The 26018-nt window shown below is 46.3% G+C and overlaps 1 protein-coding gene across 3 annotated transcripts; it reads right to left on the minus strand.

Annotated features, from left to right (window-relative positions):
* Window positions 1-4529: 4529 nt before the first annotated feature.
* slc41a2b (solute carrier family 41 member 2b) lies at window positions 4530-25914 on the minus strand. 3 transcript variants are annotated; one of them, XM_018729888.2, is made up of 12 exons: window positions 25822-25914; window positions 25637-25721; window positions 23435-23998; window positions 23164-23271; window positions 21400-21471; window positions 19791-19935; window positions 18982-19128; window positions 16087-16234; window positions 13780-13859; window positions 11852-11983; window positions 10617-10765; window positions 4530-5099 (listed from the first exon to the last, which is right to left on the minus strand). In XM_018729888.2, the coding sequence occupies exons 3-12, from the start codon at window positions 23750-23752 to the stop codon at window positions 4914-4916; spliced, it is 1485 nt and encodes a 494-aa protein (XP_018585404.1). In that variant the 5' UTR covers window positions 23753-23998; window positions 25637-25721; window positions 25822-25914; the 3' UTR covers window positions 4530-4913. The 3 variants fall into 3 exon arrangements, with proteins under 3 accessions (XP_018585404.1, XP_018585403.1, XP_018585406.1); XM_018729887.2 differs by having other exon boundaries at window positions 25637-25724; XM_018729890.2 differs by lacking the exon at window positions 25637-25721.
* Window positions 25915-26018: the final 104 nt, after the last annotated feature.

The following is a 26018-nucleotide window of genomic DNA, read 5'->3' on the forward strand; positions in this document are numbered from 1 at the left end:
CACTTGTCCCGAGCGGGGTTGTGGCGAGCCGGAGCCTAACCTGCCAACACAGGGCGCAAGGCTGGAGGGGGAGGGGACACACCCAGGACAGGACGCCAGTCCATCACAAGGCACCCCAAGCGGGACTTGAACCCCATACCCACCAGAGAGCAGGACCCAGTCAAACCCACTGCACCACCACACCCCTCCCCCCCCGTTGGAAAAACAGAATTTGAGAAAAACAGTGAGCTGAAAAAGCGACCACACAAATGTGTAAGCAATTTTCAACATGGGGTCTCAAGTCTGAATTTATAGGTGTCCACAGTAGTTCTGATATCCTTCGCCCGGTTTAGATTACTTCTTTCTGTGTGTTTAAAAGATAAGGCAGGAATTTTGCATGCTGGATGACCTTTCGTGGATGAGGAACGCATTTTTCCTCTTTTAAATTATTTAAGGTAATTAAGGTTCATTTGAAAAGAATTCACCTTTCAATGTCCAGGCACAAATTAGGATCATTTTGTGAGAGAGCCCTGTACTTTTTTTTTTTTTTTTTTCTTTTTTTAACACAAGACAAGTACTTCATGGCGAGCTATTCCAGGTTGTCATATTTTTATGGAAATACGGTGGAAAAACAGCAGATGAGTGCAGTGTAGCACCATGTCTGCCTGTTATTCCATATAACACTCCAGGTGTGATTGAAAGTTGAAAGAGAAGAAAAAGGGGACCGCAGGTAGTGTGGTGGTTAGAGCTGCTGCCTTGTGCTTAAAGGACTCAGGTTGGAATCCCACCTCCTGCTGTAGTGCCCTTGAGTAAGGTACTTACCCTAAATTGCTGTAGTAAAGAATTACCCAGCTGCATAAATGGGTAAAACAGTAAGTCAGTCATTATTCATGGCTATTTCAAGGTTAGAGCCACCTCAGTTCTGAATTTCCCCCCAAGCCACAGTCCCTTCAGACGTAGACCAAAGGAGGCCTGAATTGTCTTAAGCAAAGCTCTGTGGAATCTTCTAGATAAAGTTCCATTCAGTCGTTCCAGCTTTTAATTGAGCGACTCCTCTTACATTGACTCTATTATTGTGTAAGGTCCTATTATACATAAAATTATGAGCTTCTACTTTAAGGTTCACATTTGACTGAGCCAAAAGGAAGTAGATGTTCACTGAGGCTTCTGTCATTTCAACTCATGTTCATTAGATGTTCTGCTTGTCATATGGACCTCTGCGTGCTGAAGTGCAGTTCTGAAACCATAACCAAGCCTGATTTGACTGCCAATGTGGAGGTGTGTATCACATGACCTGAGTACCTCACATACCTAAATCTAAGACCTGTCGTTCACGTAGAAAAGCATCAGTTTGCTCGTTTCGGTTGCCGTCAAATTCTGTTCCATATCAGAAGTATTAACCTTGTTTTAAATTACACCTCACTGCTAACCCAGGTCAGAGCATTAATTCTGACTTTCTTACAGTACTCAATTCTAAATTGGAGAAAGAAAGTCTGACCTTAGGAGGGTGTGGTGGCGTAGTGGGTTTGATCGGGTTCTGCTCTCCAGTGGGTCTGGGGTTCAAGTCCCGCTTGGGGTGCCTTGTGACGGACTGGCGTCCTGTCCTGGGTGTGTCCCATCCCCCTCCGGCCTTACACCCTGTGTTGCCAGATTAAGCTCCTGCGACCCCATATGGGACAAGTGGCTTCATATGATGCATTTGTGTATGTGTATGAAGTCTGATCTTCATGGGAAGAAGTTAGAAAAGTGAAAGAAGACCTGACCTAAAGCCCAACTGGAACAAGGTAGCCCTTTCACTCTGAAGTTCAGTCACTTCGTCATGAGGTTCTCATATACAGGTTGTACTGTCTAGTTTACCTTGAACTTTGGTTTAGCTAACCCTCGGACACATGACAAGTAGAAAACATGCCTTCGATAGCTTAGAGTCCTGCTTTCCTTTTACCTCTTCATACAGCTTCACGTCTAAGTGATTTTGGATATGGTATAAAAAGAAATCTGACGAGTAGCATTGTTGAGGTATTCTTAACTTTTTCTCACGCTCAGATGTGTCTTCCGTCTGGTTTGTTGACCAGACTCCACTGATCTCGCTCTTAATGGAGAAATATCAAAAATTGATGGAGCTTCTCCTGGAATGAAATGAAAGCGGGCTGAGTCATCCCTCTTCCTGGGCACATCTATTGATTCCGCTCACACACCCTCATACACACTCACACTCCTCACCAGGCTCAGAAGCACACGGAATGAGACCGGAGGGATAAATGACAGATTCTTTCTTTCCATTAAGATCTTCTACATGAGAAAAGACGCCCGAGTGCTGGACTTCAATTTTTCGGCTGTTATGTTAGGAATATGGCACGTTCTTGCTACATTCCCCCTCTGTCTTTGCCCCGTCTCACATTCCCACAATTCTTCTCTTAGCACACTCTTGCCGGGAGTTATTGGAGTTGAAAGAACCTACCATCCCAGTTAATTTCACCAGTCTGTGTTGCTGAGATGTGAGTTTGGAGCACGCTCTAAGTCGGTGCCTGTGTACCTCTTCAGTTTGTCTATATATTCAAAATAAATCCTTACAGTCACTGGAGAAAATTTGTTTTTCATGAGCATGATTTACCTGCTATGACTTGAATTTCCTATTCATCTTATCTAAGAAACAAGAGACTGTTAAGTAGCACCTCAGTCGCACGACAGCAAATTAATTTTGGGGGGGAAACGATCAGTGTTCCGCAGACGAACAGTCCTTATCAAAAGTTGAGTTTCCAGCGATACAACGGCAGCGTCGCGATGTGCTTATTACATGCGCTTTTTATACTCTTGATGCTTTTTTCTTCTTTCAAAGAAGAACACGTTCATTTATCTGTGCCGCACGAGGCGAGTGTTCGTTTACAATATGATTAGTAAGTGGGGAATAAATTAGAAGATGAAGCGGAGAGTGACGCTCTACACGCCGCTGGGTCCAGCAGAGCTTGATATTCAGCGATTTTCTGCCACCATCAGTTAACCGGTGGACGCAGTCACCTGGGAGAGATCATTACCGCCCCACTGCACACAGTTTCTTCCCCCTGCTCTAATCCATATCTGCGTGGTTCAGGGTGGCATGCAGTGGCTCACCCAGCATTCTGGGATTTGTGAAGCCAACTCCTGCTTCCTGGCGGCTGTCGAGAGAATATGGGAGAGAATATCCAGAAGACGGATGGAAAATCAGTGTAGCAATAATTATATTTTCAGGGCAAAAACTAATCTCCCCTATGAGATTTATTATGCCAGCTGCTATACAAGAACATTAATACTCACACTGATTAAACTGTTGGAATTTGTTTAAATGGTTTTACCATGTTTATTGTACTTTCTCTTTGTATAACTAGCTGAATTTAATACCATTCACAAGAGAATGGCAAAGGGGCGGCGATAACGACTTTGCACACTTGCACTGACAGACCCAGGTGGACGAGTCCGATGGTCCAGCAGGGTGGACAGGAAAGGGGATGGGGAGAGCATGGCGGACAGCTGCTGCAGGACAGAACGGTGGACAATGAGGAGTCTGTCAGGTGAGACCGAGAACACGAACGACCATGTACAAATGGCTGTGGAAACAGGGTGATCGCAGCGTAGCGTCGTATAAATAAACACAGCCTTCTGTATGACTCCCCATCCAGGACCTCTACTGCATCCTCCCTCAACCTGTTTCTCATCACTGGCCGATGGGTTTCTCTGCCCCAGGTGTAGCGGTAGGAAGGGTACAAGGAGACGGACATCGGAGACAACGACAGAGAGAGAGGAATGAAAAGCAGTGAGCGAAACAAGATTTGGCAAAAGGCTAAACCTAGCAGAACAAGAGAAAGAAGAGGAAAAGCCCAAATGGGCAAAGGGCTGATGACTGGCAATAACAGTGAATGACACTCGTAGGTGCAGGAGTCAAATTGCCATGGTCACGGAGGAGAAGCACCTACAGGAATTCAAATATAACGCTGAGCCAGGAAACACACACAACCGTTGATGAACCATTGGGACGCAGCGTGCAGAACAAGGAGGCCTTGTTGTAAATCCAAAGCAAAAATCTAATTCTGTCCGCTTGGGTGAAGGAGTCCCAAACAGATCTGTTTTAGATGAGGATAAGTTCCCAGTTAGGCCATTGGAATGACTCAGTTTAATCAACCCAAAGGGAGAATAGCTGACACATTGTATTCAGAGTGTTTTAGCAAATTATGCTTATTTATTCAACTTCGTATGTGTGTAACACAGTCGTTATTTGCAAACGTATAGTTGTCGTCAGTGAAAGAGCTTAGTTTATTTTATTTAAAACTACAACCACGTCTCTGTAAAAAATTATACTCCTCTGACCAGGAGATCCCTAGAGGCACTAACATCATAACAATGTCCTTTTGAATATAAAAAGGCCAAAAGTCAAAAAACAAACCCTTCTTGGTTTGGATTGACTTTGGCTAAACAAACCTGGTCAAAGCAGCGGCCATACACTTACCGTTTTACCATGGTACCATGTAACTGAAAGGGTGACCACACAAGGCAGGGGCCTGTGCTATGGTCCGGTGTGAGGGTTGTGGGGCTCAACTGTTAAAATATTCTCTGGAATAAGTGCCTTTTGAAAGCACAGTGATCGGTTTTAAAAAGGAGCGGAAAGGCTGCACTGCAGAAGAGTGAAAAGGCAGCTCCTCTTCGCACGAGGTCTTCCTCGTTGTTTCGTTTCGATCGTAGGCTTTAATTCCGAAAGCGAAGATATCTTTTGAGATCCTTTTTCCCGTGACCTTTTGAGGCCTCTTCTCTTCGGCATGTTAAATTATTCAGGTGGCATCTTTCCCTCCAGGGCTGCTGGCATTGGAAGGCATGCCCTGCTAGTCACTGAGCGGTGCCTCAAACACAGAGCAAAAGGGAGCAGAGCACGAGGTCACAGCTCAAACCAAGCTGAAGGTAACTATCCCTCAGTCTCCAACATCGCTGTCACCATCTCCCAATACCCACAGGATGCGGAAGCCCACTGCCAAGAGTGCAGTTCCCAGCAGGTCCCCCAGGGCAGTCAGGTAAGGGATGGAGAAGCTGTCCGGGTCCTTCCCTTTGCTCCATATAAAGTGGACCATCCAATCTGCAATGCAGAGTAGTAGGAAGACCTGGTGGGGAGCAGGTCAAGAAGAACATTTAAATATGCAAACGTCATAACATATAACCGGCTCTGTTGACAATAAAGCAAATGCACCAGGTCTCGTGTGGAGTTCTCTGCCACCAAATATCCCATCTTTTGAACCCACAGCTCTCTGGAATCACTTACTCTTGTGGGTGTCATTATCACATCACATCCACTTCATGCAAATAAACACTAATCAGAGTTACGTAACGGGACTGCGCTCTTTAATTTGCTATAAGAATTCACTCTTGCATTCCTGAGATTATTTGCTTAACATGTTCTAACCCAGAGGGATCTTTGGAACTTAACGTGTACATACATGATATTTATCATCAGTGGACCTGTTATGGCTTTTTATAAGCTCGCTACCAAAATCTGCCTCTCAAGGACGCAACTGCCGTGGAGTTTGCCAAGATCAAACCGGCATCCTTCTGATATCAAATTATGTTCAATATCCTCTGCTTTACGTTGCGTTCCTCAATCCGCCTCGGCAGGATGGTTCTGGGAAAGTTCCCATTGTCCCCTGAGGACCACCCGGCTCTGTGCTGGTGTGTTTGTGTGAGAATTAGAGTGCGAGGAATGAGAATACCGTGCTTTTACTTCCTCTTCTTTAACAATGGTTCTCTGGAACTACTACACTGTGTGACTAGAGGCATCTATCCTGCACAAGTCAATCAGGCCTGTTCTCGCTTCTATTCTACTGTCCCCATGGCGGAGCCGCACGGCGCCCTGCAAAGCTGACCCTTTTTACTTATTACTACAGTCAGTGAGGCATGTTCCAAAAGTTTTGTTTCGGTGCACAACAACATGGTACATGGACAGATGTGAGAGACAAAAGTTGATAGGGGATGGAATGTACTGGTTGACCAAACAACATTCGACTGTTTGCCAATTAATATACCCACGCACATATATATTATCAACAACCGCCTGTGCAACGTAGTATTGTAGTGAGCATTCTCAACACTTTGCCTAATTTAAACCTTCCTTTCTTTGTACACCACATAAAGTATGGAGCACTTTTTTGTGCAAACTGAGTTATAAAAACTGCTTCAATACAGTATGACTTTTTCATTTAAGACCTAGTTTTGAAGATTCATTTTCTTGGTGTGCAATCTTCTATTTGTTCATTATTTATAATTAGTGAACGTCGTGCAGGGCAGGGACTACTTTCTAAACTTTTGCAGAGGACTCAGAAAAGATTATGGCCAGTTGCATGGATTGCGACGTCAGTACTGATGTTACCTTGGTGTCCTCAACAATAGAAGGACTTCTCTCTGTCTCTGGTTGGCTGTTCAGCAGGCCAGGTGGGGTTTTTTTTTTGTATCAGACTGACCTACAGCCCCTACCCCTTCTCTTATCAGGTGAGAGTGGGGGTGGAGACGACCCCAAGAAAATTCCTGAATGTGACTGAAGACCCAAAAGCCCTCAGCTGTTTCCTCATGCTTTGCAGACGTTCACAAAGTGATGGTAGGAGAGCAGCTCATCTTCGGGGGGTTGGAGGGGTGAAAAGGGCTCAAAGTGCTATGTGACAAACAAGTGTGAACCTTGACTTTATGGAATTTCTACTGGCGTGCCTGACCTTTCTGGCTGCTTTGCTGCCAAATTCACACACTGGCATCAAACATGTATGGAAGCTCACAAAGACACATACACACACATCTGGCTGTTACTGACCTGGGAACAATTATCACAGTCCACAACAACTCCAGTGGGCTGGAGAACAGGAAGAAGGGAGATCCTTGGGAATTCTGAGAAGTCCTGGTAAGACATGGCCATGTTGGGTGACGCTCAGGGCCTCTAGAAGCTGACTCACCTCACATCTCTGACTCACATTCTTGAAACTTTCCATTCTCCTTATCAGAACTCTGCAAACTCAGTTACACCACGTGCACCAGAATTCCTCCTTCCTTCAACATCCACAGTTAAGCATTTCAAAGAGCGGTCCATTCCTAGCCTTATATGGGGAAAACCCATAATTAGAAGGTACAAGTCAGCGTGGGGATCATTGGACGTTGTAAATGGCGAGGTTGCCGAACGAATATACGGGTGATTGTTAATTTGCTGGGGTGGGGGGGCGCAAGATGAACAGCGGGGTGCCGCTTGATGTGTCACACTTCCTGGGGACTGACTCTGGACCGCAGTTGTGGAGTGACACATCACCCAATGAGGAGCCCTGGGGCTGAAACCCAGACACGGTGACCTCACATCCTCAGAGACTCAGACAAGTATCGTCACACAAGAAATCCTCCTTTACCCAGCAGTAATGAAGAACCATGACTAACCTGAACTCATATCAAGTCAGGTCACCAGGACGCCGGAAAATAAAACATAACCTTGACGTTATTGCATCGGCTGTACTTGCAAGAAGGAGAAGGCTTCAGTCTGGCTGTTTCCAGTAGCGCTGTGCTTGTATGGGCTTTTCTGTGTTCTAGATGTAATTAAGAGGGTTTCCAGACAGAAGGGTGAGCTTCAAACATGCCCTGGATGAGACATGTTGATTAACTCAGCCAGTGTTTCTTTTCCAGTTCTTTACCCATAAATTCAAATGTTAGATGGTTGTTTCCGTTATTCTGACTGCAAAGGGATGCCGAAGAATAGGACTCCTCCAGTGCCATTTCCCGCGCACTAAACCGCAACACGAGAGAATTGCTGTAAGTACCTCACCAGTTGCCCCGTCCTAAAATCCAATTATCATTTATGAGACAAGATTAATTGTGAGCTCTGATCTTCAGATGCATGAACAACACTAAAACTGTGTAAGAAAAGGTCACAGGACATCACAGTGTCAGATATTTACAGCTCTGCTGCTAGACGGTGCGTGTGGGGTCGCGCGGGTGTGTCAGCGGTACAAACGGTCACCGTGCATCGCTCTTCACCAGAACCCCACCACGATGGCCCGAAACCTGATCTGGGGGAAGGGAGAATCATTGAGAAGAGTGAGGTGACCTTGAATGCCTTCCACGGCCGGGAGGTTGAATGAGTCCTTTTATGGGAGAATTAAAGCGAAGCAGGGCCATTAATCAAGATGACATCTCTAGGTGCATTTCAATGAGGGACATGCCAGACCTTCCTTTCAGCAGGTGAGGCCAGCTCGCCGGGTGACTTAGAGGGTCTGTGTTAATGTCCGATGACTAGGAAAGAATAACTTCCGCATTTTTTTTCGGCTAAATCAGAACTAAAAATTTCCAAAGCTTTCCAACTGCCCCCAAATTACTATAAATAGGAATAAAACTAGAACTTTAAAAAAGCTCAGTAAACAGACTTTGCTGTTGGGACCAGTGGTTTCAGCATATGCTGTATATTGATGGGGAGGGCTGTCATTTGCATAAAACGCACATCTCGGATGTTCTGTGTATCAGTGCATTAGTGGCAAGAGTGAGAGTGATCTGGGCATGTCCAGTGCCCAGACACACACTAAGAGCTTTCTGCTTTACCTTCCCTACGAAACACGTAGATATACAGGCATGATCAATGGACCAGTGTGCTCTTTCACACAGGCTGTTTATGAGCTGATGTCTCCGAGTCCTACGGGTGTTTTCTTTGGAGGTCACTAGAGGGGAGATGCAGACTACCTTCTTTGCTGAACCCCGGGCCGTACACACACACATCGGTCTGTTATGCAACGGACACTTTTGACTGCTTGCTTGGGGAAACCCAGTTCCAGCTCACCAGGCCTTTAGTCAGACTGGGGGGAACAAGGTCAATGGGTTCTTTTCTCTAAATTGCCTTGTGACTCCTCTGTCGTTCTAAATCCACACAGCCCGTGCTCCTAGGCGCTCGGAAAATCACAAACATCTCATTTCCACAATGACCGACTTGAACGTTCACCTTCATCTCTTTCCCAACAGACGGACGGGGCTTCCGGAAACTGCACGGGTGAGCTCCCCGTTTTCTCACTTTCTCACCTTCACACTGTCATCACCGAACAATAGGGCTCCATTTCACTTGTAATGCTCTCCTATCAGGTACCATAAGCCTTGCTTTATCTCTGGACTCTTGAAGGATCTCTCGAATTGAAGGGTCGAGTTTCAAAAGTCACGCTGATTCAAAGTGAGATGGCACTGTTATCACAAAGTAGTCAGATTGTAGGAGCAACAAGGACACAGTGAGACTAAACCCAAGTGAGACAGCCGTACCTGACGGCTCTGGTCATCTTCACCGTCAAATTGGGCCCAACCAAGCTCTCTCTGATTAAGTACATGTGAAAGAAAGTGTTTCCTGCCAGTGATGGAGCGGTGAAACTGCATATTGGCCACAGCAGAGGGACTCTGCTGCTGCACTGCAGATCAAGTGGCCCTATCTCACAGGGGTATCATGCAATGCGGCCAGTAATGGGCTTTCTGCTCCACTGCGTTTCCTTTCAGTCGTTCCCGCAGTGCCTAATTGATTCGCATAGCTTCGCAACTTCCCTATTTACACTGTTACAGGATTCTTTCATTTTTCAATTTCATCTTTGACTCACATTGAATTTAAGAGGCAATCAAATTTCTTCTTTTTCGCTTAGCTTTTTTTCATCACACTTGTGGATGAATTATATTCTCAAGGAGAGACTTTGAATTGACATGCATTATAGATGCAGGTTGAGCACTCGGATGAAACAAGGACCTAAAATATGGTTTCAGGGTGCAGGAAGGCTTACATTTCATGCTGTACACAATAATTTGTAATGACAGTGATTTTATTATTAGCGTGACAATTTGCTCTTCTGGGGAAGATATTTTAATATCAAAAACCCACAAAGACTGAAAAGGAGACCTGTCAGTTTGTAGTTCATCGGGTCAGGTCAAGCAAACTCCTCCTTGAACCTTCAAACTCCTGCACTCCAACAGTTGTGAAACAAAGGGTCCTTCTACACTGGCCAAACAATAAAAATTCCAACATTAAACACTGACAGTTTGTTAGTGATTGTTTGGATGGTGTCACATGTCTCTTAGGGAGTTGAAAACGAATAACTTTCGGGGGAACTTAAATTAACACACACTCTATACATGCCCCAAAAAGACAGCACCATGTTGTCATATCTGTCCTAAGGAACAAACACTGACCTCCTAAGCACTGACTTCTCAAATTGGTGCCACAATTCAGAAAGCAAGATGCCACACCTGGTAACTAGCCAAAGAGGGCCCGGTTTGACCTCACGGTCGGTCTCTCCTCGAAACCACCCAAACCCCAGAACGCTGGTGGTTTAGTGAAGCATGTGCTACAGTCAGTAATGATGGAGCCAACACCATGCCAAGATAACAAATGGGCTGTTACCATGGTGACTGCAAATGGGTGGGATTTCAGTGAAATATTCTGTAGATGGTAACAACATCCAGTTGAGAAGGTGAAGTGCTCAAAGTGCTATGAGAACGCCAGGGCACCCATACAAGATGCATGGAAATCAGTCCTGTAGAGCTCTGGTTCTGATTGCACTCGGTTTGGACCCTGTCTTACAAAAGCTGGTAATTTTTGATTACCAGCTGCACACAGAAGAACACTTCCTGGTTTTGGGTCTCACCTGCAGTAGGGCGACAGTGAGATAGACGCCCATAAAGATGGGCGAGAGGGTAGTATGGCCACTCTTCATCAGGTGGATGACAAAGAGGAAGACCACATGACCAGGAACTACCAACAGGAGCAGCACCTGGGCTGAGCGTTGATTGACTCCTGGGGAAGGGACGAGAGCAAAAGGGCATTGGATATGTTGCATACACCACCTCCAGGTCAGGTCTGACATCCCTGTTGATAAATCGGAGGATGTCCAATTCTGTGTGATCTGTAGAACGGAAGAAGGATTTCAACATGCCCATGTACCCCAAACCACACTGAGAGGCCTTCTGAGAGCATTTACTAACAGAGGCCACTTTACAATAGATTGCAATTTTTCACAATCCAGAAGAGTCGTGAATCATTTTGGACTTTCTCATTCCTGCTACAAGGTAAAAAATAGGTATGTTTTGCTTAAGAACATTAAAGTATAATCTTCAGGGCTTGTACTATCTTTCTTCCCTGTTAGACACTAAAAAATGTGCCGTTGATCATTTTTAGAGAGCCAGTCCAGGCTTAGTGGAACAGATGAATACTAGAAACACCAATCTCCGTTGTAGACCATCAGGACTGATTAAAGTGTCCGATCCTTGCCAGACCTATGCAAATAAACCCCGTTGTCAAGAGCTTCTCCAAATGGGCAAAGCCAAATGTAGCACTAAAAATTCCAAAATCTCTGCACTTGTGTGATTTTTCTTCTCCTTTTTTTTTTTTTTAAAGAAGACTCGGTTCCTCCCATTTGTTTCCAGGGTCAATGCTTTGTCGGTCCATAACTTCTCTAGTAAAAGTACTGCAGACTACTTGCCCTCGCTTCGCCAAATGGCGCAGAAACTTCTCCGCTCCTATCTGGTGGCTGCAGGCTGGACTAAAGGCTCCCCATAGCATAGCTGCGGTTGGACACACAGAAGGCTCTAGGCGTCATTTCAGGCCCCAGTGTGGGATACAACAGCGTGGAGTGTCTTCTAAACAGGAGCAGAAACCGACACATTTCTTTCTTTTCCTGTTTTACCATTCCAGACACTTGGCCAGAAAAAGCAAAATGTTCTGTGAAGGCACTCAAACGAGCAGTGGCAGGAAGGGTTTAATTCAAGTGTCACGAACGTCATTTAGTTTTGCCACAGGAAACCAGAGAGATGGAGGTGGAGAAGTGACGCCGGTAACAATAATGGCCATGGTATACAGCTGCACGCTAGCGGTCATCCCTACCTGTTCCACAGAATGTTCGCCAGGGTTGGTAGCAGCCTCTGGCCTCTTCAGGCACCTCTCCAGGTGTGCTGTGGAAATGCAGGTATGTGGAGATGCGGCTAGACTGGATGGCGACCAGATTGCCACCGATACCTGGGAGGAGTGCCAAGGAGAATCGACCATCAACCCAGGCAAGATATGCGGTGATGGAAACATATGATCTGACAGCTTCTTATCTGTCAGGTTCTGAGGGGGGCGGTTACAACTGTGTACCAGTGTTTCTCAAGAATTTGTAAATTGCTCCCTTGGGTCACATTCCTGTTGAAATTTATGGCAGATCTTTATCATATTGTTATGTTTCGGCAGCGTTGAAGCGCCACTCGTTCCGGAGCAGGTGGGGTTAAAACGCTAGCGCTTTTTAATGGTCCGAAGACAGCCAAATTGAGGGACGGATTTTGAAAACGGCTGCAATAAACGGGCACGGCGGGGAGCTCTTCGGGAGACGACGAGCACACAGAACGGTGCGTGAGGAGGACGGGTTTGCTTTGCGAGCCACGTCTGTTTTTCCCCCGTTTTTAGATCTTAATTTGCTTCATGCGGACGGTTTGCCGAGGACAAGGCATTCCAGTTTCCAGAGGAGACGTGGGAGTTTATTTGTACGACAGGCCTTAGCCACTTCCCCCGAGAAGCACACAAACACAGGTTCCAATCTCCACTCTTCCTGTGCAGAATAAATAGGGAATCGCTGTCTGGTGACAAGAGTCTGAAGACACATCCATAAAAACACTAACTACGCTGTTCTCGCAACACATCATCTATTCTTCCACTCAGTTCAACGACACTCAGGTCCAGAGCACGGGGTTCGGTGGAGATTCCTCGGCATTAATTCCACAGAAGGTGCTCCGACGCGGGGCCGAGCTCTAGAGACCCGCAGTTCCGTCGGGGCACGTTACCAGAAATGAAAACGAAAGAGCCGGTCTGATCTCGACAGTCATCGCCGCGTGTCTGCGGGTGGGCGATACCCACATCCTGCGGCCGGATACTGCAATATAATTTACCCTTCCTCTCCCACCTCTGGGTGTAACTAGTACACCTGGTTCTGCCTGACACAGAGACCTGCTGGGGGTCATAGCGTCGACACGCCTCTCACCGGTCCCCGTACACCAATGCCGTTGGACACACCTGGTTTACTTTGCTGGAGGTAAATGCACAGAGCTGGCCAGAACCATGGCAGATACAAAGTTCAGAGTGGACATTCAATGTCCAGCTTTCCGTAGACTAACAAGTTTTTAAAAATTCATATTAAATTATAGAAAATCTTTCAATATCTTGTGTCTATGAATTTCTCCCGCAGAGCAGAGTCCAACTGATTCAATGCACAATGTGCATTTTGGTCAGCAGGCACTGCGGTGGTTTCGAGAGAACCGTGAAGCAGAACCCTTCGTGATCCAGATCTGGTGTCGTGGGTCCTCGAAATGACGGAGTCGGGTAGTGCGATGCAGAGCGTAGGAGTGGGGCCCTCTCGAATTGTCCCCCACAATTAGAATTAAACAAAAATGAATCCTTTCTTCAAACATTTAACTGGTTAGGACATCCCGCAGACGGGTGCCGTTAAGTGCGTTAAAGCGAATAACTCTTCTCCTTTAGGAATATTCACTGCGGCACCGTTAAGTGTCGGATAACTGTCGTTCGTTCGCACGATCGGGGATTAAAACCCAGGGCCATCTGGTAATAACTGCAGCATATCGGAAATCGTTGCAGGCTCCACCCTGGACGGACCAACAGATGTTTTGCGTCCGACGGTCAAACGCCCGCCTCCATTCGCATTAATCGTCATTAATTAGGCCATTGTGATTAAGAGCTCATCTCCCCCGTGAGGCCTGCCAGCGTCCCTAAATGTGGAGTGATGTGTGTTTGGGTCAGTTCACCCAACCCCCACGAATGCTCACCATTCATGATAGGTGCATATACCACAATCCCAGCCAGGTTGGGATCCGAAATCGTGTGGTCCAAGATGAGCCCCCCAATACTGTGTGAGCAAAAAAAAAAAAACTGATTATTTTATGTATTTGCTTAATTGTTCACATTCAGATGTTAGTGATTTTGTGAAATTACTTTATAATCATCCAGTTTTCATATACAAACATTTGCAGGACACAAATTCAGCTTCAGGATTACTTTAAACCACAGAAAATACACTAATAGGTCAAATGAGGCTCTATAGAGAAATGAAAAATCCCTCTTCTCATAACATATAAAAAATGAACTGATCATCATCCTAGGCAACAAAATTGTAATCACTAGTGGCATATCGTTCAAATGTACTTAAATATGTTTCCATCAAATTTTTCACAAGACACAACCCTCTCTGCAAACGGGTCCCACCCAAATAAATAAATAAAACCAAGGAAAGCAGCACCAAACCAACCCTAAAAACACACCTAATGCAAATTCCACAGAAAAAAAAGTTCTCTTTTAAGTCAGCTTTATTCATCCTGTTAGGCACAGAAGAGCTGTATACATCACCCTGCATTCCAGCACCTCCTCCCATGATGGCTTGAAATGCTGAAACACTGACAGATTTATGCCAGGATTTAACATTATAATAGCGGAGAAAATCAAATTGCTCCAAAGACATTTTTCAGAAGAATTTGCCTCCGTTAGCTCTTCCCACTCCTGTGAAATGATGAAGTGTATATATTTAAGGATCAACAGCCAAAGGGGGTAGCTGCTTGTGTCACGGTGAGGTAGGAAGCTTATACTCTCAGGTTCCCTGCTTGAAATCTCTGCAGGAGCCCAGCTGTTGTACCCTTGAGAAAACTGTAGGGACCAGCTGGTAGCGTAATGGTTAGAGCTGCTGCCTTTGGACCCACAGGTTGTGGGTTTGACTCTCGCCTCTGGCTGTAGTACCCTTGAGAAAGGTACTTACCCTGAAAAACTGCTCCGGTGAAATTGTCCAGCTCTATAAATGGGTAAATAACTGAGTAGCTTCACATTGTAAGTCGCTCTGGAGAAAAGCATCAGCTAAATATATAAACGTAAACTGCTTATTCTGAATGGCTGCTGCTGCTTAAATTACAAAAACTGTAAGTCGCTTTGCACAAAGCAGCTGCCAAGGAATAAACAAGGACAAAGCGCTGGCTGGCTGGCTTTTAGTATTAGCTCACATTATTCCATATTAAGGATTTTTTTTTTTCTTCCTTCGATGCCAGTGCTGTGTCAGATAATTCTATTCCACTTAAAAGAGCGACAGCATCGCCCTTCCACTCCGACACCCACCCCACCTCCCTCTCGAAGGGTCGAGTCTGGCTGTACACAGGCTGCGATCCTGCCCACGCTGCCATTTACATCTGCCGGCATCGCCGGACACCCCGTCTCTCCGAGCTGCGCATTGTTTAGGCCGAAGAAAAATGTTTCAAATAAATACTGTAAATACTTTCTTCTGGATTCCAGAGTGAAACAATGTCCCCCCGTTGTGGCCATCTGTGCAGGCCTCTAAAATAAGAGGTCCCTGGGTATGCGGCAAGCTCGGGAGACACGCTTTTGGAATAGCTCTGGATAATAAGTGTGTGAGATATTAAAAGTGTGTATATGTCACACTCAAGCACGTTGGGCGATATGGGTGTGACATCGAGAGGCTTCCCTTCTTCAAGGGGGGGGGGGGAGTGAAAAGGCAGCCAGCGTGACCCAGATTCTGCGGTCAGGACAATGGGCCAGTTACCCTGTTACGTCATTAATCTGCTCAGCCCGAGTCCTCACCGAGGGCAACGCCGGCGAGCGCCGAAATCGGACACGCTCCTGAAACCTGGCAGAGCAGCCACTCAAACCGCTTTCCTCACGTCATGAGGGCCCCAAACCAGCTACTGAGCTGAAGCCCTCAGAGAAAAAAAAAAAAAAAAAAAAAGCAGCGTTCTATCCTCGTAATGTAAACCGACATCCTAGTGGATGCAGCGCCCAGCTTCCGCTCTGCCTCTTTCGTAGGATAGGAGCAGCGGTGGTGGTTCGGTGGGGGGCGGAGCGTGGTACGGAGAGCCTCACCTCCACGCATGTGGGGTTCAAAGCCCCAGATGTGGACAGAGAGTGTGTTGCAGGTTGTACAACCACGGGGTCAGGAACCAAGTTGCTGGAGGTTTGGGAGGAGGATTGCTTTGTTGCTCTGCAGAGGAGGGGAGGCAGAGCGAGGGAGGCCGGGCAGAAGAGGGAGATGAGTGACATGAGTACAGAGTGGGCCAGAGGAAGCGACGGATGGCACTGACCTGCTGATGACCATGGCTGTGATCACGGGCTCCCAGCCTGAATAGAGCAGCGCTCGACTGGCCGGGTGTCTGGAGGCGATGGCCACGCACAGAGGAGTCACGGACAGCAGGGAGACGCACACCAGGCCGGAGACGTACGGGCGCGAGTCTGCGGGAAACGGACCTCGCGGTCAGACCAGAGCAAAGCTGTGAACGGTCAAAAAAGGGCGCCTCCACGGAAGACAGACTTCGCCGCGTGCAGCACATATTTTACCGTACCCATCGCGGGGGAGAAACGGGGATGCTCTTTTCCGAAACACCTTCAATGAGAAAACGTTTCAGTCACCCCCCCGCCGAGGTAAAGAATGGCAGCTGGGTGGGAACAGATTGGATGCTAAAGACTTTAGTGTGTCTGTTCAAAAGATGAATAACGTTCTACGTTTCTGCTATTAGTCTATCTGTCTCGATCATTAGTCATCTGGCAAATCACCCTCTCGCGCACACACACACGGGCACACGCAGAGAGGCAATGCTGCAGAAACTCAACCGCCTGGAAAAGACTGATCAGTCACAGGTTTCTATGACGTTTCAAAGTTAGACGTGGACAAACTTATCATTGCACCCCCTTCCTATAACGTGGTGCAGCACAGGAACTTGAGCGGTACAAAGGTCATCATTAGCATACCATATAGGGGGCAGTAACCCAGAAGTTTATGAATATAATGTCCCAAGAAGGGCCTTGCTGTAGTAATCGAGGCTCCCGACTTGAAGTACCCCGGTAAAATATATATCTGCACAAATGGGTGCAACTGTGAGTATCCCAGGATAAAAGCTGAGGCCCCGGGCGTCTGCATCGAGATGACTTCACACCACAGTGACTGTGCTTAGAAACTTCTATTCTTTTCCCAGCACGCTAAATTTAGGGCTAAGACGTGCCAACCTCTCCTCTGGCAAACTCCACCCCGCGCAAGCCGCGGTATTTCGGGCCACTTCGGGCTTCTCCGCGCTAGACGTACGTTCCCCGAGGAACGGATGGGAAGCACCAGAGAGAGATCCAGAAACATGCCGTCAAACCCGTTCTCGTAACCGTCCGGCAGTTCTGCGGATTAACTGCTCCCTGATCCGAGCCATCAAAAAATTAAAAAGCCTCAGCTTTTAGTCCCGGTTGGCATGACCGGGCTCTCCGACGGGCTGTGATGGCAAAAGCAGATTGCAGTCACTGGCAGGCCGACAGGCATTAAGCGCAGTCTGTTAACCTCAATTCAACTCTGCCCTTTCCAAATAAAATTGCATTAAAAACAACCCTCCCGGTTATCTTGAGGTGTGATCTGGGAGCATGATTCAATTTGCTGGTGAATAAACAAGCTGTGTTTCTCTGCCAGCTCTCTGTGTGTGTGTGTGTGTGTGTGTGTGTGTGTGTGTGTGTGTGTGTGTGTGTGTGTGTGTGTGTGTGTGTGTGTGTGTGTGTGTGTGTGTGTGTGCGCGCGCGCTCCCCAAACACGGCTGCTCTGCCACAAGTGGAACCTTGTCCCAGGCGGTCAGGAAAGTGCTGGTGTGGGCAGATTTATGGTGCTGGTTCCATTTAAAAAAATAAATAAATAAATAAAAGTTTTCTAACGTGGAGCTAATTTTCTCCCTATTTTGCTCATCTCTCCAAGTCAGTGCCCATTCGTACGTGCAGCAGCGTCGAGGACAATCGTTGGCACTTTCCATGGGAAAGGCTTACAGTGCTGTGCAGTTTCCCACTCTGAGAACAAGGTTTTCTCTATATGGGTAAATAGAATATATGAAACTGACATAAAGAAAGATTACTTTTGGGAAAATGTAAGCTTTGCGAATTAATTCCCAGAATATTACCAAATAGGATAAAATAAAGAACACTATTGCAAGATACATCTTTAATTGGCTGAGGACGAAGGGAGTATTTCACTTTAGGTTTTGATGCAAATTTACTACTGTTAAGGTTAGTTATCTAATCTCCCTTTGATGCAGTAAAAATGAGACACATTCCTCCTGGTAATGTACCTGTACAGCACCCACTGGAACACAGTAACAAAGTGGTGAAACAGTGACCACCTAGTGGGCAGCTTGAGCTTTCACTTCTCAAGATTGCCCACAAAAGTCAAGCGAAAAGTAAATTCCGTCACTGAATTTCTGAAAGCGATACAATAAATTCGTTGCACCTCATGGTAAGTGATGAAACAGGCCAATAAGAAAAAGCAAAACACAGGAAAATTAAAACAAGTTCTCCAAGGTTACTCAGAAGACGGCGCTTTAGCGCCACCTTGTGGTTCGGGGGCAAACTACATGATCCATGTTCATTGTTCTTGGCCAATTTAAATGGCCATTTTCATTTGTAATACATTTACTGTATTTGTTAGTGAGCTATTGCTGCTCGCCTTATTGTCCTCAGCTAAACAGCAATGAACCGTCTGAAATGGTCTCAGTCAAATGTGAGTTTCAATAGTTTGCGATCAGGTCGTATCAAAGGGGGGTGGAAATGTCCCAAGGACCACGGTTTGTACCAGGTGAGGGGTCATGTTGCCACCTTTGGCCTCTAGATTCCAGTACAACGAATGTTCACCTCTTCCCACTTCGCTGTCAAAACATGTGTTTCACATTTCTGCATCGTGTGGGTTCTGTGATTTCTGGTTTGTCTGATCTTTCGACCTGGTTGCTGCGTTCCTGTTCGCTGCTCTACAGTCCACTGCTTGTCTGATGGTTCTGCTTCTGACTGATGTTGCAGCTCGAACCCTTGTCTGTATGACCCATGCACTACAAGTTGTTTCCTGCTCCTGATCGCCTGAGTACAGACTGGGTGTAGGTAGTGAACGCTGCACGTAAGGTGGGAAGGCCACACGTCACAGAGGCTGGCAGAGGAGCTAGCAGACATTAACACCCTGGTCTGACTCTCACCCAAGCAGCTGTATAGACCCTTGCTAATCCATGCCAGGATGCCCAGAGTGATGAGATCCCCAAAACTGGCAGCGATCGGTGTTGCCACATTGTCTGGATTGATCCCCTTCCTCTTAGAGCCAACAATCACTCCCACCATGATGATGCCTGTGAAGGGATAGGGCAGAAACATAACCAAATTAGACCAAGATTTCAGCAATTTGAGGGAAATGAAAAAAGGGGGGAAATATGGAAAATATGTGATTAATTGCCGCAACCGAACCGACGCGAAGTCGCTCGGGAGTTCCAATACAGCAGAGCTGGCACGGGCACGCTGGCACGGGCACACTGCCCCCAACGGGCACAAACCCAGCGCGGCTCACACCCAGCGCTTGGAGGTGGTGCCGAAACCATAATATCTGCATGAATAATGGCTGTGGGATGACAGCAGCCTGAGGTTCACATGGTCTTTATTATTGAGATGGAGAAGGTGACTCAGGCACTGAGAGACCGCTGGCGAGTGGGCTGGAACTTACATAAGTACGCTGATGCTCAACGTCATATAATGAGCCGAGCAACTTGGCACAGGCTGTGTTGTATGAGAAGGGGGGCTAGGAGTTAGTAACGGTCTGGGAAAGAGGGAAGGCCATGTGGGCAACAGTGAGGGCCTGTCATGCAGCACCAATTAAATGACAGCAAGGTGTGGGCCCTTCCTTGCAGCACCTGTGGGATTAGGAACTTTCGAGTGACAGTCGGGGGGGGGGGTGGGCAGGTCTTACCATGCGCCGCCAATTAAGAAAAAGCCCCGATGACAGGGAACTGACTCCCACCTTGCAACAGCGATGCTGTGAATGCGGTGGCCACGCTGCTGGAGCAGAGCAGCACCGCGTGGCTCAGCTGGAAACCTCCGTTGGGGATCCATCCGAGAATCACAGCCGCCACCGCGGCCAGGAAGCCCACCACGGCCGCTTGCACCTGCGAACCGAGCCGAGACTTACCTTAAGCATCTCATCGAAACCTCCTTAAATTCTCTACCAGATACCCATAAGGAGTCATTGCCTCAGCCAGAGCCCCTTGAGTGTAACCACTGCGTTTACTGGAGATCAGGGGACTGAGTCCCTGGCCCACACTGAAGCTCTGAACTGGAACCGGCCCAGTGACACGTTGCCTCTTTTCTATGTATCATACCAGCGTACCGGGCAGAGGTGAGCACGGAGATAAAAGCTAACGCAAACAAGCAGGACTGAGCAGCCCACAATTTGCACACCACTGATAAAGAAACACATCTTATCCACCGAAAAGCTCACCGAATTGCATACAGCAACACACTAAGCGCTGCCATATTTCAGAGTCACCTTCTAGCTTCCAGAACCTCCTGCTTATGCAAAAGGATTATAGAAAATAAGCAACAGTAGGGGGGCAATGAATCCAGATGGACTGTCTGCCTTATGTGCGTTTTTCCCCAGGTTTCCTGCCCGTCGCATTAGGGACCAGCAGGGCGACCATTAATCTGTTCCCAACCCTGCGAACATCCATATTTCATCACTGATTCCAGATTCCATCCATCGGTGGAAACACACCGAACGTGCTAATGATGGGTCCCAATAAAGCTCTATGGAGTTCTGTGCACATGGAGATACTGACAAAGTCAAACCAACTTATGTTTTTATTCTTGGAACCATGCTATGTCTGTTAAAGCCTGTCATCTCTCTTCTGGAGAAAAAAAAAAAAAAAAAAAAAAGCATAAAACAGCACTCATTTTGGGATTAGCGGTAGTAACATGGCAGCCTGCAGCTGTAATTCAGTGGATGTGCAAGTGTTCATTACATCCAGCACTGGGAGAGGTAATGATGACACATGGTAAAGGTTTAAAGGGTAAATGAAAGGTTGCTGGCCCGTGTAACCAATATATTGCTGGTTCAAGTCCCTGAAAAGGCACAGTAACGACACCACTGAATTAAGTACTAAACCAAAATGCTTTCCAGTAACTAGGCAGCAGTAAAATCGTGTAATTTACTCCAGATAAGGGTGTTTATCTGGTGTATAAATAACTTTGAGCGATATAATTATCTTCTTCAAGATAACAGCTGCAGTGATGCCTCTTCCAGTCATCCATGCTGATTCCTCTGATTATACAACAATAATAATTCCATGTACAGCTGACATAATACATGACATGGAAACAAAACCATTAGTTAACACGAATCCCCAGCCACACATAAGCGCAAAGTACAGTGCTGTGATTTTCCCCTTTCCGGTTTCCGCCAATTTTATCATATCTTTGCCATTTCTGAAAATACATGGATGGAGCCGCTGAGAGAAAGCGACAGCAGCGTTGTTTTTCTGTCATTTCCTTGCAGGGAAAGAAAATTAAATGTGCAGTCATAGCAGTGTGCTTGGAGACGAGAACCGAAATTAGAAGACGGCGGTATTTCTCACCTGTTTCAGCGCCAGGTTCCCAATGATCAGGTTCCACTTCTCGCTGGTGGAGTCCATTTTTCCAACATTCACCTGGGACAACATGATAAAAATGAGTTTGCCTCCTGTACTCAAAGTAAAAACATGCACCGTAGGAAATATTACTTTTACCCAGTGTAAGAATGTGCTTGAGACAGTTTAGCTTATTAACTAGGCATGGCAGCAATGTGCAGAACACATATTTCCTCCATAACTTTACAGTTTAAGACGTTGCTCCCAGATGCCACGATATTCCGACTCGGAAAATAAGGAGCTTTTTCTGCACCTGAAACAGTACTAACTTCATCAATTAAGGGGAAATTCTGAAGGAAAGAAACGGCGTAAATAATTGGTGCGACGCAGCTTAATGGAGTGGCATGCATTGAAGTTATGATCGTTCTAAACCCCTTAAAGTACACATATTAGAAGGGACTTCAGAAGAGACCATGTCAAATGTTGACTTCTTCACGTCTCCCCGGGACATTTCAGAGGGAAGGAAAATAATTACCAGCAGAAAACAAGACACTTGGGAAAAGCTCAACTCGTCCTTTCTTTCCGAGGCTCTTCGCCTCTCTTGACCCCTCCAAACGAAGCCTAGGGACCCCGCAGCCTCTAATCGCATTAATATTTACTCATGTTTCTTGTTACGTTATCATGCACCATATAGCCTGAGGTAACCTGTGAGACACACTGCGGATGCGGAAAACGGTGAGAGATGTAGAAGTCGTAGCGCTGGAAAGAGACGACTCTAAAACATTTTGCTCGGTGGAGCATGAGGGACAAAGCTCCCAATTCATCGCATGTCACAAGACCTAAGAACATGGTGAAGGTCATACGGCATCTTTGTCGCTACTCTTGGTTATGGATTGTACAAACTAATATTTGATGATGCTGACGATATTTCAAATGAAAATTTACATTTATTTATTTAGCAGATGCTTTTCTCCAAAGCAACGTTCAATGAGCTCTACGTAGTGTTATCAGCCCACGCACCTTATTCACCACGGTGACTTACACTGCTAGATACACTACTTACAATGTGCCACTCATCCATATATCAGTGGAACACACTCTCTCTGTCACTCACACACTATGGGGGAACCTGAGCAGCATGTCTTTGGACTGTGGGAGGAAACCAGAGCACCCAAGCACTGTGAGACAGCAGTGCTACTTGCTGTGCCTCCATTTCCATCCAGTTGTATTAATTTTACTCCTGCAATTTGAAATGGATGGGGAGTGGTGGTGTTGTGCCTTGAGGCCTCTGTGGAATGTTGTTCCCACAGCAGGGAACATTTAGCAGCGCTTCACTAATTTGTTGAAAATAAACCACAAAGTAAATGGGAGAGCTGCTCGAGAAATCGAGTGAGATATTCCTGTTAAAAAGATACCAGAAAACTGTAGGGTAAACAAGTGTAAAAACAGCACATTCCCCTGCAGAAGGGGGATTCTGCGAGTCTGATCTGTTTTGTCGCTGCAGTTAAGGTAGGAAAATGAAGGCTTGGGGTGCCTTGTGATGGACTAGTGTCCCATCCTGGGTGTGTCCCCTCCCCCTCCAGCCTTGTGCCCTGTGTTGCCGGGTTAGGCTCCGGCTCGCCGCGAGCCTGCTTGGGACAAGAAGTTTCAGTCAACGTGTGTGTGTACTCTACCAACCTCCAGATAGTTAGGTAATATGATGACTTAGTATTGGTCTTCCTAACTAGACTGCTTGTATGCGTTCTTCACCTATCCTACTTTAGATCTATTTACCGCAGTAGAAAGTCTGGATGCCAGAGTCATTTCCAGGTTCCCCTTGAGCCCTAGAAGAGCTGGAACCAGGATGAAAATCTCAGTGATCTTCTTAAAGACCTCCCAATGCTGAGGAAGCAAGGAAGACAGAAGGCTGTTTATAGCAAGGACTTCAACAGGAACTACACACTGCACTTCAAAGCCACAAGGGGTCTGTTCTTGCTGTCGGACATGCCGGTTGCAGTCACAGGGTCAACACTGGTGGCTGTGTTTGAACGTGTACACAAGGTACCTGCACCACATCCAGCGCTATGCCAGCAGACACTGTGCCAAACCCAGCCAGCAAGAACGGTAACACGATCTGCAGAGTCATGGCCAACAGTGGTTCTCTGGGCATCCCATGAGGGGCATTGGGCGATCCTTCCTCCTCCTCCTCTCCCTCTCTGAAGAGTCGGTCCTCGGGTAGAATGGGTTCAGTTTCCATGCACCAGCAGTCTCTGCTCTCTGACAAGCTGATGGGGGCTTGGGTGATCTTGTAGAACTCTGTGCGAGGCAGATCAGTGCCCATCTTGGACATCTCCTCCAGATGGGAGCAGCCCACGGACACCATGGTCTACAGGACTTCAGTGATCCCTTGAACTGGAGGGAGATGAGAGGGTTGCTACTCCCCCACGTCTCCGGCACAGACTAGAGTCAAGAGAGTTCCACGGCGCCCCCAAGGGAACACTCACAGTGCGCACTGACACCCAACAAACTCATCTCCTCGCGGTACACACAGCAGTTACACGACTGCCCCGACAGCTCTCCAGTCAAAACCCTGCTGGTGCGTCTGTCTCATCTTTTGGTAGACAGGGATCTGAAAAAGAAAAGGGTCGAGTTGGAACAAAGGAAAGATTTTGCGAGCTGTTCAACGACTCTTACAAACAGCCATACCACAGTAAATGCAAAAAGTACAAATACACCTCAGGCAATTCCTTTTCCTGACAGACAAAGCTTATCCTTTGTTTTCCAGCGCTGTACTTTGTATTCTGAGAAGGTTGAGAGAAGACAGGAAATTTGGAGGAAGCCTGTAGCTAGACAACAGCCCAAGATCCCTCTGTACACTGCAGACTGTCAGAGCCCCTTTAAAGCTTTGAAGGTTTCATGGAAAAAGTTGCCCTTTGCTTAAGCATCAAAAAAAATTGCATTTATCATCTTCTATCATTAGTTGGGTGGCTGTGGACACTTAACAGCTAACAGTCCAGTCACACACTCCAAAAATGTAGACCTACAAGTCCCCCAAGCATGTCTGTTCTCCTGTACTATTATTATTATTAGCCTGTATTTAAGACACATTTGTCCAACTTTGGCAACTTACAATGTTAGATAATCAGCTTTCCAATAATTTACCCATTTATACCACTCTTACCGTTCTTACTGAACTGCACACCTTCAGACTGCAAGACAGCAGGTTTCAGTCTTGAACACTGCAGAGCCTATCGGTCCCTGTTGTGTTACTGTAGGTCCTGGAGACGGACTGGGTCTGAAGGGCTTCATATATGTCTTACTTATTAGTAATTTACTACTTTTTAATACTTATTTATTATAATCAGGATTGAGCACCACGTCTTTGTCTTAAAAAGCAGGCAATGACGTATCTTTATAATCATAACTTTACTGCCCTGGCTAACAGGTTCTGAGAGAAAGATTTATTTAGTTAATTAAATGCAGAATTTTCCTGGATGAGTCTGTATCCTGCCGATCTCCACAGCTTTTGCATTTTTCCACTGTTCCAAGTAATAACATTTTGTATTACTGTAGTTCAAAACAATAACAATCATATGAGCTTCACAAACATATGGGCAAACTTGTCATAGCAGATCTGTCCAACATAAATTCCTATGTAATTTTCCTAACTGGAATTTATACCATGTTACACAGCAGAGACCACTTTTTTTGTGTCAGAAGGGATCACCAGACCACCCAAAGGTAACCAGTTCCACACACTGTTCTACTTCACAGGAATAAATTTCTCCATTCATTATTTCCAGTAATTAAAATCTTTATTCAGTAGAGACCATATAATACATGTCTTTTCAATAACAGTCCTGACAAAAACAGTACAAAGCAACCTGGTGAACCCTGGAAGCTTCCTCCAGGTCACTCTAAGCCCCCCTACTCCACACAATGGTTAGGTCACCCCTTGAACCCCCCCAGAATTCCCCCGTGGCAGAGTGAGCATAAGCAGTATAACAGCCAATCAGAAAGGAAAACAGGACTACGTACAGTAATAGACACTAGGACCAACTATTTACATTAATTAATCCACACCAGCCCCCTCATCGCCGTTACAGCAGTGTTTTAAAATTTTATTGACCACAACGAAACAGTAAGAGTTGTATAATATACTAAAGTAAAAAAATGGAAATAGAAACCTGCAGTTACTCGTGTAATCATCACACTGCTTTACGGACAGTCAGTGGTATGTGACAAATTGACCTTTCACTAGACTCACGTGTCCGGATCCAAATCTTTCTTTTTTCTTTGTGTAATGCGCTGCTGACTGTATTGTTCTCGGAGGTCTAAGTGGCTTGAAGCGTCTGCTAAATGAATAAATATGAAATGTAAATGTAATAGTTTCAAGTAGGCTCAGTAACGAGATGAAGATCTTGACACTATGTCACTTAAAAACTTTCCTACCTGTGTGAGGCAGTCTGGCTGGGAATGGATCGTGCCAAAGGTTTTCCCCTACGTGAATATCAAAGTCTCTTTATGACACTTATTACCGCTGCGCTCGCGATGCGTGCGACTGAGGTCCGAGTTTCCTCGGGACGCGCCGGCACTGGTGCGCATGCGCACCATCTGCAAGCGCACCTGAAGCTCGCGCGCACCTCACG

Source organism: Scleropages formosus, chromosome 21, assembly GCF_900964775.1.
Source record: "Scleropages formosus chromosome 21, fSclFor1.1, whole genome shotgun sequence".
In the NCBI taxonomy this organism is placed as follows: Eukaryota; Metazoa; Chordata; class Actinopteri; order Osteoglossiformes; family Osteoglossidae; genus Scleropages; species Scleropages formosus.

Bases quoted from the DNA above. Each gene is read 5' to 3' on its own strand.
- slc41a2b (XM_018729890.2), bottom strand. From the start codon at position 23,752: ATGGTGTCCGTGGGCTGCTCCCATCTGGAGGAGATGTCCAAGATGGGC. The intron at 16,235-18,981 runs GTGAGAGTCAGA...CGTTTCCCGCAG, and splicing joins GGGTCTATACAGCTGCTTGG to ACTCGCGCCCGTACGTCTCC. The intron at 10,766-11,851 runs GTAGGGATGACC...TCCCTTCCCCAG, and splicing joins GCGAACATTCTGTGGAACAG to GAGTCAATCAACGCTCAGCC.